The sequence below is a fragment of the Mastigoproctus giganteus genome, chromosome 6 (genome assembly GCF_048544385.1).
Source record: "Mastigoproctus giganteus isolate SK-2022 chromosome 6, ASM4854438v1, whole genome shotgun sequence".
In the NCBI taxonomy this organism is placed as follows: domain Eukaryota; kingdom Metazoa; phylum Arthropoda; class Arachnida; order Uropygi; family Thelyphonidae; genus Mastigoproctus; species Mastigoproctus giganteus.
The window spans coordinates 180387981-180402674 of NC_143580.1; the positions used below are offsets into that span (position 1 = coordinate 180387981).

The 14694-nt window shown below is 38.8% G+C and overlaps 1 protein-coding gene across 3 annotated transcripts in view; it reads left to right on the forward strand.

Moving 5' to 3' along the window:
• LOC150084784 (BTB/POZ domain-containing protein KCTD3) overlaps positions 1-14694 on the forward strand; it is a 234236-nt gene that overhangs the window by 67766 nt on the left and 151776 nt on the right. For all 3 annotated transcript variants that reach the window (XR_016547075.1, XR_016547076.1, XM_090375543.1), the window contains exon 7: positions 3210-3656. Coding sequence is in view for 1 of the 3 variants with exons in the window: in XM_090375543.1 (XP_090231669.1) it covers positions 3210-3656 (447 nt within the window). In the remaining 2 variants the exon portion in view is untranslated. The remainder of the gene's footprint in view (positions 1-3209; positions 3657-14694) is intronic.

A 14694-nucleotide genomic window follows, 5' to 3' on the forward strand; every position in this document is an offset into this window, starting at 1 on the left:
TTGAGTTAATATTTTTAATTTTTGCTAGAGAAAAGTTAAAAAGACAAATGTAACACAAAAAAAGACAAACAGAATATTTATAATGTTTTAATTGTCATATTAAAATATTAACAATAAAAATTTTACAAAAGAGTCAATTTTTTATAAGGACATTTATCAAAATACTAGCAGTGGGTTGCAGATATGCTTGCATTTAATTTATATAATAATAATAGTTTCTATAATTAAATTTCAGCCAGTCGTGTAAATGAAATGGGATGCACATAGGATTGTAGCTAATTAGCTATATTTATACCAAATTTCAAATTGGTATCCGATCTGGAAGTGGAAGGATTTGGAGACACTGAGCTTGGCAGTACTTAATAGTTGACAATATTGAGTTTTGTCAATACTTGACAGTGCTCAAGGACCATTCAGATGCTTACAGAATAAATATAGATTTTACATTACATTACAAGTTACATCAAAGCTATTTAAAAATACAGAACAAAAATTTAAGAATTTTTTTGTTATTAACACCAAATGTCATATTTTTATCGAGTACCAAACAAAATTCCTTTAATGCATTCCTTTTTTTGATTTTATATCATAAAATTTATTAATGACATCGGTAAAATCCAAATTTGCAGCCACATCATTTTAAATTGATAGTATTGCTAATGAATTTAATCTTGTCTGTGACATTGGTGGTTGCAGATATGTTTTAATTAGCTTTAATTTGCTAAAACTCCTTTCCCCACTTGCTACAGTTAGTAGAATTGTCAGCATAACTCTCAATGCTACCCATAAATTTGGCAATGTATCTTGTAATTTATTGTTATTTATAAATTTCAAAATACTTTTTTCAGGTACCTTATTAGGAACCCTTATCAGCATCTCAATTTCCTTACACAAATCTTTACCATTTACATCACACTCACTTTTATCACTTAATTTAATTTCAAGTGTGCTACACCTTTTCAATAGATCGTCATGGTTTACATTTTTTTTAATGTTGTACAAAAGTCCCCACGTATTATTAAATTCTCTTATTTGCATGAATCATTCTGATAGTGACATGATTGCATGATTCTATGATCACATTAATCTGGATGAATCTGGATATCTTAAACTCTGGGACCACTCCTAGTTTTATTACCAATTCTTTTCCCGATTTCAATTCTGTCATATAACCCGAGCCCCGATATTCCTTTAAAAATTCTGTACAGTTTTCTAATAGAATAACTGTAATGCTCAGCTTCAATCCTGAGCTCTGCATCGATTTGCTTATCAAATTAACTTTAAATAAAATTTCATTCCAAATACAAAGTGTTACTGAAAAATTAAACTCTTCGACCTTTTCCACTAGAGATTCTTCTTCAGAAACAACTACTGGTTCAACAGAAGGCATTTCTGCTAATTCAATTAAGGCATCTCTCACTCCTAAAACTTCATTTTTTATAGCTTCAACGGCATCAATTTTACATTCCCACCTTTGGGAATTTCTGGGATTATGGGAAGTCTACTGTGGCAGAGCATTTTTGGGAGAAGCATCATCAGATCTCCCCAGAGGATGCTGTCATCGTCGACCGTGCTCATAGGTTCTGGGACCGCAAGTGGCTTGAGAGCTTACAAATTTGTTCTTCCAACAATAATTCCATTAATAGAGACGGGAATTCATATGCATCCCCTCCTTGAGGCGGTGGTCCTCGGACAGGATGATCGATTCCATCTGACACACTCCCAAGCCATTTCCGGTTGTAGTATGCATGAGGGGAATACCCAGGTTCCCGTGAAACCACGTGCTGAGTGCCGTGAGCCTGCTACTACTTAAGGAAGTGTTGCACAATAGAAATGCACTGTTGAGAAAGAAGGCAGATGCCTATGAAAGCTACGGTATCCGGTATTTTAAAGATTTTAGTCTCATTCTTTTATTTATTTTATTGTATTTTATTTTAATGCTTTTAACGCTTTTATTTGTACTATACTTATTGTAAATAGATTATTTCACAGTATATTTTATATCTCAGTTTTATTTATTAAAATTTTAATTTAACAGTTGGTGTACGCGTGTAATCATTGTGAATATGAATTTTCCCAACCTCAGTGGCCTATTTGAAGATATTCCCACCTGATATCACATAGTGGTTTAGGAGCTAACCATTTAATATGTTTTTTGTAATTGCCATCTAACAACTGAAGCTGAAAACAACACATAAATTCTTTGAATAACCCCAAAAAACCTTTTCGAAAATACCGAACATGAGATGTTTCAAGTGGTCTTAAAATATCTGCTTGATATTTCAACTTTAATATCTGCTTAGTGGAAAGCCTAACCTGTTACTTGCATAGCAAATTCAGTTTCCTGGTAATGACAAAACTACCCATTTCACCAAACATGACTTTTAACTAGTAATTCATAAAATTTCCTTACCATACTAAAACTGATAAATCAGATATTTGAACAAATTTAGAAGATAAAATCAAAGTAACCTGTTTTGTCAGTGAAAAAAATATTTAAATATTGCACTTAAATTTGGAAAATTTCCAGATATTTTTACAGATTTAAAAGATAAAATATAATTAAAATACAAACAAAAATAACTTCTTTTATCAACAAATAACATATATTCAAATATTGACATTGCACTGGTTTTCCATTTTACACTTAGTACAGATTAAAAAAATTAATAGAAAATTTGATATGTAACTTTGCTTGACTCAATAATAGTTATGCAAAACTGCAACATAGGGGGTGCAGTGGTTTTATATACATAAAGAGGTTATTATACATTGGTGTATGGTAGTGTGTCAAATATGCATCTTTTTCAAAGTTTGGAGCACCTCCATAGCCAGGTGGGCAGGAGCAGCAGCAGTGCGTAGCACAGGCTTCTTGATTAGACCTTGGTTCGAGCTCATGACCACCAAATATGGAGGATGTGGAAAGGTCAGGGAATGACCACTGCATATCCCCGCAGCAATATGGCCTTAGTTGCTAATGCTCCTAAAAACCGAATAACAAAAAACAACAACCAAACTTTGGTGTAATTTTATGAAAAGTACTTTCAAATTTAATTTGGCTAGTGTAATTCTAAAATTATTTTTTTCATTTCAGCTTATAATTTTTACATTTAAAATTGTTAATACAAAATTTTAAATTTTTCAAACTGCATTTGAAAATTTAGGCATAATTTATATGTTTAAATCATACATATATTTTTCAATTATAGTTCCACCATATGAACATAATTCATCAGCACGTGGGACTGTTCAGCCTGATAAGAGAGAAAATATTGTTTCACGGATAGATACAGAAAATCAAGTAGTGACAGCTTCATCAGGAGCAGTAGGGGGAAGTTTAGGTATAACTGCACAAGCAGGACTTTCTTTAAATGGTGCCAGCAGTTGTGTTTTGGAAGCACGACCTGGTTCAGTATTTAGAGTAATGCCTGATATAACACCTCACCACAGATCTCCTTCAGCTTGTCATTCAAGGAACCCTTCTTTTGAAATGCATCCACCTCCTACACCACTTTCACGTAGCTCTTCTGACTTAAGAAGCATTGGTCGTGGACATTCCCGAACATCATCTTTAGATCTGCGCCATTCCAGAAACTCTTCTGCTGATCTCTCTAAAACACTTAGACTTGATTTAGGCCTCTATTTCAGTACACAAGGTAAAATTAAATGTTGAACTGTGTTAATATTTGATAAAATTTTGATATAACATATATGCTGATATTTGTAATTACAATTAATGATGTGCATGTTATTAATTTATATAGTTTACTATATGCTTAACACATCGGCACCAAAATGTTGTGCCATATAACCTGTTGCTGATATTTATATAGAATGTTCAAAATACTCATGTCCTAGTTAGTAGAATAAAAATTGTTTTTGTTACATAAGTCACAATTCACAACTTTATTGCTTAACAAACATTTTACTATTTAATGTGTAAAAACATTTTAAACAGTAAAATATTTATACTATGATTATAATTCTATTCAATATGCAGTAATAAATAAATCTAATTCTCAATTTTAACTTGCATTTGAATGCTATTTCCATCTGCTATGCATTTTCTAACATGGTAACCACTCATCACATGTGATGAATCTGATAGGATGTGGAAAATTATTTTTCTTCTTTGTTTTTTTTTTTTTTCTTTGCTGCTTTGGACTAAAACATATTACAAGGGTACACCTGAGAGCAAAATGGTTAGTACAGCAGTTGCTGGGTATGGAAAAGCATTGATTTATGGGGTTGGAACTTCTAGGATTGATGCAGTTTCAAAGAAAACTATTTTGCTTTGAAGCAACCAAAAATTAATCAGTAGCCAAAATATGAATCTGTTTTTTGAGAGTTTTTGAAAGAAAATTAATTCATTAGTCTCCACTCCATTGCAGATTTGTTTTTGATGTTTGAGTTAACAAAACTCTTTGAATCCACTTTTTCTGTAGCAAGTTTTTTCTTGAAATCAGAACAAGAAGAGCCAGTTCTAAATGAAGAATTTGGAAAATACTAAAAAAGAACTGTACAAATATTATAAATATTTCCAAACCTGACTCACATTATCAGTTATGCTTACTTGATATGTAAGTTGAGTTGCTTACTCTGTGAAAAGTTTACATCAAAGTTCAAGGCATTCATGAAAAAAAAAACACACACACACACACAATTGCCAAGTGTCATCCCAAAGGTTTAAGTTTGTAGTTGTACATATAAGAGCTACATACGAGCAAGAATTTTTGAGACCGAGTGATTTACAATCTGAAAGCTTGATCTTCCAAAATTTTACCATTCTGGAGACCTCTTAATTAAAACCAAAACTGACAGGCAGTCTGAGTAGCTACTCCACGCAACATCAATTGGAGGAGTACCCATAACAGTGACACCACATAGAACACTCAATTCATTGAGAGGTGTCATTTCGGAGTGGGACCTTCTCGACGTAACCGAGGAGGAAATCTGCTTAGAATTGAAACCACAGGAAGTTATTGCCATTAAGAGAATTAATGCGCATAGGGATGGGAAACTTGTTAAAACCAAAAGTATTATCCTGACTTTTAACTCGCCTAAACCTCCTGATGAGATTAAAGCTGGCTACATCAACTGTTCAGTGCGTCCATATGTTCCGAACCCTTTACGGTGTTTTAAATGCCAGAAGTATGCACATTCTCAAATGGCCTGCCATGGAGTCCTTGCATGCGCTCGATGTGGTGCAAAGGACCATGAAGCAGCAGCATGTTCAGCCGCAAAACCCACCTGCATTAACTGTGAGGGAGAACATCCAGCCTACTCACGAGCATGCCAGAGGTGGAAAGAAGAAAAAGAAATTCAACGGCTGAAGGCAGAGCTAAATATATCATACCAGGAGGCAAGGAAATTGGTGAAACCCCTGAATATCAACAAACCTACCTACGCCCAGAAGGTAGCAGGGAGATGTTCCATCGGAACTCAGATGGACATGACCATTCCTCCAAAAGAATCATTCACTCCCATCGCACGTTATCTCTTAAGTCCTCAAAAACCTGCACAGAAAGACCAATCAGCTGCCACTCCTATATTGGTACCTCCTAATGCTCCACAAGTAACAAAAGCAATTGCGAAAGAAAAGAATAAGAAAGGTGAAGTACCCCCTAGTACCCAAGAAAACATGGATGTCGAGCAGAAGGAGGTACCCGAAGATTCAGTTTTGGAGCTCTTTGCTGAGGAGGAAATGGACACCAAAACTGAAAAAGGTAAGCCCTCAGCACCTCGGAAGCCGCCTGATGGACCCACCAAGCCAAAATAATGGCTAAATTCCTACAGTGGAACTGTCGTGGATTCCAGCGAAACAATGATGACATCAAGGCCCTTCTGCAAAAGCATGAGCCAGTCTGCTTTTGCTTACAAGAGACATACCTGAAGGCAAATGAAAACCCTTCGCTTCCTAACACTACTATCATTCGAAAGGACAGAACTGGGAATGGACCTCATGGGGGTGTTGCTATAATTCTGGGCAACCATACCCCATATCAAACTATTGCACTCACCACCAACATAGAAGCAGTAGCGGTTCGCCTTACGGTAGGGTTCTTAATAACAGTCTGCTCAGTTTATTGCCAACAGTATGCTACCTGGGGCTGATATCTCCCAGAGAGACCTTGATGATCTCATTGTGCAGCTGCCTACTCCTGTCTTACTCCTGGGCGATTTCAATGGACATAACACCCTGTGGGGTAGTGCAAACGTTAATGGAAGAGGACATGTCATAGAGCATATGCTCAATGACCTATCCCTTCTAAATGTGGGAACTAACACCTTTTTCCACATGCCTACCCGTACGTTCTCTGCTATTGACCTCTCTATATGCTCCCCCTCTCTCCTTCCTTCAATCACTTGGGAGGTAGAGGAGAATCTTTATGGAAGTGATCACTTCCCCATGATAACCAGTCTACTTAAAGGGACGTCATGCTCACCTTTTCAGTTACTGTGATAGAAGATTGATCAGGCTGACTGGAACACCTTTCAACATCTGGTAGACTTTAACATCAGTACAGTCAGTCAGGAGCCTATCAATGACCAGTGGCGTACATCACAGAAAGCATTGTCCATGCAGCTGCAGCTACAATTCCGAAAACATCTACCCGGTTTCCGCCATTTCCAAAACCTTCGTGGAATACTCAATGCACAGCAGCAAAACAGGCACAAAATAAAGCTTGGGGGATATTCCGACGATATCCTACCAAAGCCAATCTCTTAGCCGTCAAACGTGCACGTGCGAAAGCACGATATATTCATCGTCAGAGCCAAAAGGAATCATGGGTTCGCTTTACATCCACTATTACCCAGTCAACCAGCAGTAAAGCTATCTGGGACAAAATCCGGAAAAATGAAGGGTAAATATACATCGCACCCTTCATCGGTCCTAGAGTATAATGGATGTGTTATTACAGACCCAACTGCAATAGCCAATGTACTCGGGGAGACCTTTTCTGCCATCTCGTCAACGTCTGCTTACTCCCCAGAATTTCTGGTCTGGAAAGATAAATTTGAAAAGCAGCCAATTAACTTTAAATCTAAAAGGTCTCATCCCTTTACCATGGAAGATCTAGAAACAGCTCTAACTCTTACCAAAGCAAGTGCTGCTGGACCAGATCTTATCCATTATGATATGATCAAACATCTGTCTGCAAAATCCATGGGCCAACCGCTTTTTCTATATAACAGATTATTTCAAGAAGAGCAGTTTCCGGATTCCTGGCATAAGGCAATTGTGCATGCCTTTCCTAAGCCAGGAAAGGATCCTAAAATCCCAATGAACTACCATCCTGTTGCTCTGACTAGCTGTCTGTGCAAAATTCTGGAGAGAATGGTCACTGCCCATCTTATCTGGTATTTGGAGGCTAATGGGTTCCTCTCCAGATTTCAGTGCGGCTTCCATAGGAATAGGTCAACTTTGGACCATTTAATCAGACTTGAAACTTCCATTCGAGATGCCTTTTTTAAAACGAGAACACCTGGTGTCAGTGTTCTTTGATATGGAAAAAGCATATGACACAACTTGGAGGTTTGGAATTTTAAAAGACCTCTACAGCATCGGCCTTAGAGGTAATCTCCCCAATTTTATTAAAAACTTTTTGTCACCGTTCTTTCCAAGTCCATGTAGGATCTACTCTCTCTCGCTCTTTTAGCCAAGAGGAGGGAGTACCTCAAGGATCCGTTTTAAGTGTTACGCTTTTTGCCATTAAAGTGAATTCCATCACAGAATAACTTCCTCCAACTGTAAACTGTGCCCTCTATGTTGACGATTTTAGCATATTCTGTCATTCCTGCAACATGAGGGTAATTGAGAGGCAACTTGCAATGTGCCATTGACCATTTGAACTCATGGGCAACGAATAACGGGTTCAGGTTCTCTCCACAAAAGACTGTTTTTGCATGCATTTTTGCAGAAAGCACAGTCTTCACCCTGAACCTGAACTGAGGCTTGGACAAATGCTATCTCAGTTGTGAGCTTGAATAACTCAAACATCAAAAACAAATCTGCAATGGAGTGGAGACAAAGTACCTGAGACTAGATTTTTGGGACTTATATTCAATAAAAAGCTGACCTTTTTAGAACACATCCGTCAACTACGTGTGAAGTGCACGAGAGGCTTGAATATCCTATGTGCAATCTCCTCACATTCTTGGGGCGCTGACCAATGTACCCTTTTGCACCTCTATCGTGCACTCGTACGATCTAAGTTAGATTACGGGTGCCAGGTATACGCATCCTCTAGACTCAGCGTACTCCGATGGTTGGAAACCATCCACCATCAGCGATCCGTATTGCCACTGGAGCATTTCGAACTTCTCCTGTCCATATCCTCTATGTCGAAGCAAATGAGCCCTCGTTATCGCTTCGCAGGAAACAGTTGTCTCTACAGTATGCTTTGAAACTGAAATCCCTGATGGACCATCCGACATGGACACCCGTTTTTGAGCCATGTTGGGAAAATCTGTACAACATTCACTAGACTGCCAATCAACCATTCGGTATTCGTATCCAAAGGCTACTCAATGATTTGAACATCACATTAGACAATGTTGCCCCATCACCAGGGCAACCTTTTCCACCCTGGCATGCTCATGTCCCAAACTGCAACTTCTCCCTTAACAATTGGAGAAAGGACAATACTTCATCCACCGTCTACCTGTAGCTCTTTTTAGCTGAGCGCTTGGAACATGCTGACTTCTTGCCCATCTACACAGATGGCTCGAGGTCAGAAATGTCTGTCGGATCTGCAGCTGTTTTCCCAGACACCACGGTATCTGAGCAGATCTCCCACGAATGCAGTGTGTTCACTGCAGAGCTGCATGCGGTTGAGCTAGCCTTAGATCGTATACAAACCACCCACCACAAAAAATATATTATATATACCGATTCTCTGAGTTCATTGCAGGCTTTATCACCGATGAGATTCAACCCTCATCCTGTCCTGACCCGGATACAGCAGAAGCTGTACTTCCTTGCACAATTCAAATTTGATGTTCATTTCTGCTGGATCCCAAGCCACATTGGGATCTCAGGAAATGATTTGGCAGACACTGCAGCCAAATCAGCGAACCTATTTAACTCTTGCCTGTTAGTCCCTTATACAGACTACAGGCCAGTAATTCAAAAGAAACTGGAATCCTAATGGCAACACTCATGGCATGGACAGACTACAAACAAGTTATGAGATTAAGCCTGTAATTGAACATTGGCAGTCTAGTCTGCACAGGAAATGAAAAGAAGAAGTTGTTCTATCTTGGCTCCGCATAGGACATTGTCACTTGACACATTGCTATCTGCTGAGGGCAGATGATCGTCCTATGTGTAGAAATTGACACCATTTTAACAGTCCGTCATATTTTAATTGAATGTCCGTCCTTTTATAATGACTGCCGTTTATGTTTTAGCCATCTGTCTGAACCTTATACACTCAGACTGGTTTTATCAGACAATGACAACGTGTCAGCTATTTTTAAGTTTTTACAACTTATTAATCTAGATAATTCTATCTAGAATATTTTTATCGTTTTATGCTATATGAATGTTTTATATCGTATGTTCTTTTACAATAATATACAAATTGTTTTAATTTTATATTTTACATCTTTTGACTTGGCGCATTATAGACTTAGATGCTAATGCGCCATAAAACAAACAAAACAAACATCTAATCAAATTGGTCAGACAAGACTTACCCTTAACAAAACTATGCTGTGTCCGAGCTATAACTGTAGTGTTGTCTAGATGATCCTGCAGTGTTTCTTTAACCAGTGCTTCCATTAATTTTCCTGGAACAGAAGTTAAACTAACAGGTCTAAAATTAATTGTGTTGCCCTTTGATCCTCCTTTGTAAATTGGGGTCACATTGGCACATCTCCAGTCCATGGGTACCTCCCCTGGGTCCAAGGAAACTCTCATAATTATGGCTAAGGGTTTGCTTACTTCCTTTGCTGCCTCCTTTGATATAACTGGATAGATCCACCCCGGGTGCCTTTTTTATGTTTATCTTCAATAATTTCTCCTCCACTTTCCTCTCAGTTATAACAAAATCATCTAGCTCACTGCCAGAATTTAATTCATCTCTGGCTTTCCCCTCCCTGAATAACTCCTCGTGTGTGATGGAAGATGCAAAATACTCATTTAGTTTGTTAGCCACCTGAGCAGGATCATCAAGAGTTGAACCGTCAATATCCAGTGGACTAATCTGATTCATCCCTTTCCTTCTAGAGTTTACATAGGTAAAGAACTCTTCGCTGTTTTTCTTTGCATCCTTTGCCAAAGATTTCTCATAATCTGCTTTTGTCTGCCTAATTTCCTTTGTGACTTGGTTACACACACACACACACAATTACAGACCGACCAGCTTATATCTATCATATGGTTCCGTGTCACCCATTAATTTTTGTGTATCCCATGCATTTTTCTTCTCTGCCACATGTTGTAGTAGTAGTAGTGGCATGTGATGCAAGAAAGCAAGTTCATCTGACTCATTAGTTCATCTCATTAGTTAATCTGACATCCATTTAGGCCTAAACCTTGAACAATATTTCTTAGTAGCCTAGTAGCTACAAAGATTGCTTCTTTGAATGCTTCCTATTTTGAATTTGCAGTTGGTCCCACCGTATAGAATTTAAATACTGTCTCAGACCTCCGTAGTCTTCTTTTCGAAAGCAAAAAACCTTCCCTTTACCCCCGATGGTAGTTACCTCTTTCAGTAAATCTCACTTCTGCACACTGTGATCACTGCCACCTAGTGGTTCCTTTATCTGCAGATTCTTAATGCATGAAGAATCACTACTGATAATCAGATCAAGAGTATTACTCCCTCTAGTTGCCTCCTGAACATGTGGATATAGAAAACAATCATCCAATAAATCCACAAAAGCCTTGCTAGTGTGAGTGACCAACCCACAAATTCCCGTCAGTATCTGGGAAATTAAAATCCCCCATTATATGACTCTCTGATTTACTGGCCCACTCTATTTCCCTGTACAGTTTTTTTTTTTTATTATGCTCATCAAAGTCATTAGGCCTATAACACACTCCTACTCTCAATTTTGATCTCCCAGTGCTTATGTCACATCAAACTGACTCAACACTACCGTTGAGTCAGTTTGGTGTGACAAACTGGGATAAAATGGACAAGGATAAAATCCACAAGAGTCCAGGGATAAAATGCACAAGAGGCTTGAATATTCTCCGCTCTCTCTCCTCTACATCTTGAGGTGTGGACCGATGAAGGCTTTACCATGCGCTTGTATGATCCAGACTAGAATACAGGTCCCTGGTATACAATTCGGCCAGAGACAGTGTACTTCGATGGCTGGATCCTGTCCATCATCAGGTTCTCCGCATCACTATTGGAGCATATTGAACATCTTCTGTCCAGAGCTTATAAGTCGAAGCAAACGAACCACCGTTATCGCTCTGATGCAAGCAGTTGTCTCTAAAGTATGCTTTAAAACTGAATCCCTGCCAGACCATCCTACGTGACCATTCATTTTTGAGCCACGATGGGGAAATTTGTACAACACCCGCAAGACTGCCAATCGTCCTTTTGGTATTCGTCTCCAAGAGCTACTCAAAGAACTTAAGATCAAGGTAGACAAGGTTGCCCAAACACCAAAGCAACCCCTTCCACCCTGGCATGTTCGTGTACCAGCATGTGACTTGTCGTTTAAAAATTGGGGAAAGTCAGACACTCCATCATCTGTCTACCTGCAGCTTTATTCAGCACACCAAGCTGAACATTCTGACTTCGTGCCAGTTTGCACAGACGGCTCGAAGTCAGAATCGTGTGTAGGATCTGCTGCTGTCTTTACAGACACCACTACATTGGAGCAGATTCTCTCTGAATGCAGCATATTTACTACAGAGCTGAAGATTCACTTTCTCCATGAACATGAATATGATATCCGCATCTGCTGTATTCCCAGCCACATTGGGATTAGGGAAAATAATTTGGCTGACACCGCAGACAAATCAGCAATTCCCAATAATAATCACTGCCTATCAGTCCCCTATACAGACTACAGGCAAATAATACACCAAAAGATATACTCCCAGTGGCAGGATTCGTAGAATAGACAGACTACGAATAAATTATATCGTATAATGCCTTTAATTGAACCGTGGCAGTCTAGTCTGCGCAGGAGTCGTAAGGAGGAAGTTGTTCTTGACTGGACCTGCATAGGACATAGTCATTTGACTCATTCGTATTTGCTGAGGGCTGATGATCCTCCTATGTACGAGTCCTGTGACACAATTTTATCAATCAGACACATTTTAATTGACTGTCCAGTTTTTAGCAATGTACGTTTTACCATTTTTAACCGTCTCACTGAGCTGTATACACTCAGTCAGATTTTATCCGACAATGACCATGTGTCTGCTATTTTTAGCTTTTTAAAGTCAGTAAACCTTTTTACTCAGATTTAAAAAATCTACCTTGTTATTGTTATTTGTTTATTGATATTTGTCTTTTACAGTTTATACTTGTTTTTATACCTTGACTTAGTGACCTAATTCATTAGGCCACTGAAAGTGTTACTTTTTTATGACCAGGTTTTGGCGCATTATAGCCTTAGTTGCTAATGCACCAATAAAACCCAACCAACCAAGTGTCCAGCGATGTTGACTGGCTGCACTTCCTTGGATTTTATGTGTTTCTTAACTAATAGCATACCCCTCCTCCCTTCCTATCCTGTCTGTCCTTCCTGTACACATTGTACTCCCCAAATTCCAGTTCTGCATTCCTTATATCTGTGTGACACCACGTCTCTGATATCCCAACAATATCTGCCTTTGATGTGTTTTGACCAACGCCTCAAATTCATCAGATTTACTTACCAAACTCCTATCATTGGTGAACATGCAAGTATACATGCACCTGTTCCTATTCTTAACATTGGTTCTGTTAGCTACTCTAACAGAACCAATGTGTTTATTTGTACCACAATGACTCACAGCAGTCTCTGAAATACCCTGAATCTTGTTTTTCAGGCTGCTTCTCATTCCAATAGAAGCATTGCAAGAATAACTTTCACCTCTGCTAGCAGCTACTGTTAATCTATTAGTCTGTGTATCTCCCCCAAGCTAGCAGTTTTCCGACCTACCCAACACTACCTCGATAGCATCAGCGAATATTCTCGCACCCTTTCTATTTAAGTGTATCCCATCCCTGTAGGAACAGTCTGTCCTGTTAACAAGCACAGACCAGGCAGAGAAAAATTCTATCCCTTGAGCCTTGCACAATCTCTCCAGGGCCGAATTGATCAACAAGGCTCTCATCATATATTCCCTCCTATCATGTCTGGGCAGAATTGCAGACACCTTCAAATTCAACCCTAATTCACATCTTTTTATCAACAGTGTGACCTGTACTTGTTAAGTAATTCTGCCGGTTCCTACTCTTAATATCATCAGTGCCAACGTGTACAACAATATCACCTTTTGTGCCCTTAAAACAACATCATCATCATCAACCTTTGCCCCTGGCAGACATACCCTGTGCCCGTTCCTGTTCCACCTATCCTTTTTACACAATATGTTCCCCGTTTCACCAACAACTACTAGTTCCTTTGGGACCATTGCATGCTGCCTTGGGGGTTGCCGCTGTATTGTGTGATGATAAAGTGCAAGCTCTGGCGTTGATGTGGGCAGCTGACAGCTTGATGGGCCCCTCAATTTAGATCCTTCGAGGGCATCTACCCTGTCCTTCAAGGTCTCCTATACGCCCATAACAACACTGAATTGTCACCTGATTTCCTCACACTCCTTACATCATGCACACACAAAGACATTCCCCTTGGCAATCATATTATTGAACTAGCTGCCATATTGTAGTCAATAAGAAATAGTGTAACGTATACATATCTCGAACTGATAGCATAAGGTATAAAATAAAACTAGATAGCGTAATACGAAGCACTCAATTAGTAATCTGTTAGCTTATTATAGTATTATCAATTAAAAAAATATTATTAATCTTATTACATTTCATTGTTAATTAAATTGTATTTAAACAGAAATCCTGACGCAGACTAGAGCTGCGAAGCAAAGATCACAGACTAGCGAGAGTGCTGTGACTCGGGAGGAGAAACAAAGGGGGCGATTCTCCAACGCATCACAGTCTCAAAAAAATGCGAAGTGTTTGCTAAACTTTCTAAAATGGGACATGATCTAGTCAAGGAGGATGTCTTTGTGTGTGCTAGATGCCTAGAGTGTCAAGAGATTAGGTACCAACTCAGCGTTCTGATGGGCATCTATGAGAACTTGAGGTGTAGGGTAAATGCCCTCGAAGAAATTAATATGAGGGGTGCATTAACCTCTCAGCTGCCCAGCTCAACGGCAGAGCTCACTCCTGTGCATCAGGCAACACAGAGGCAATCTCCAAAGCAGAATGTGCTGGTCCCAAAGGAATTAGTTATTGTTAGTGACTCTGTTGTCAGGGAGACAGGGAATATACTATGCAAGAATGATTGATGGGTGGAACAGGACCAGGGGCAGAAGTTGATGACGTTGTAGAACAGATATCATCATTTAAGGGCACAATGATATTGTTATACATGTAGAAACTAAGACATTAAGAGTAAGAGATCTGCAGATTTACTCAACAAGTACAGGTCAATGAGATAAGTTATAGAATTTCTTAAAGTACCAATATGATTGGACTCAATTTCGAATAG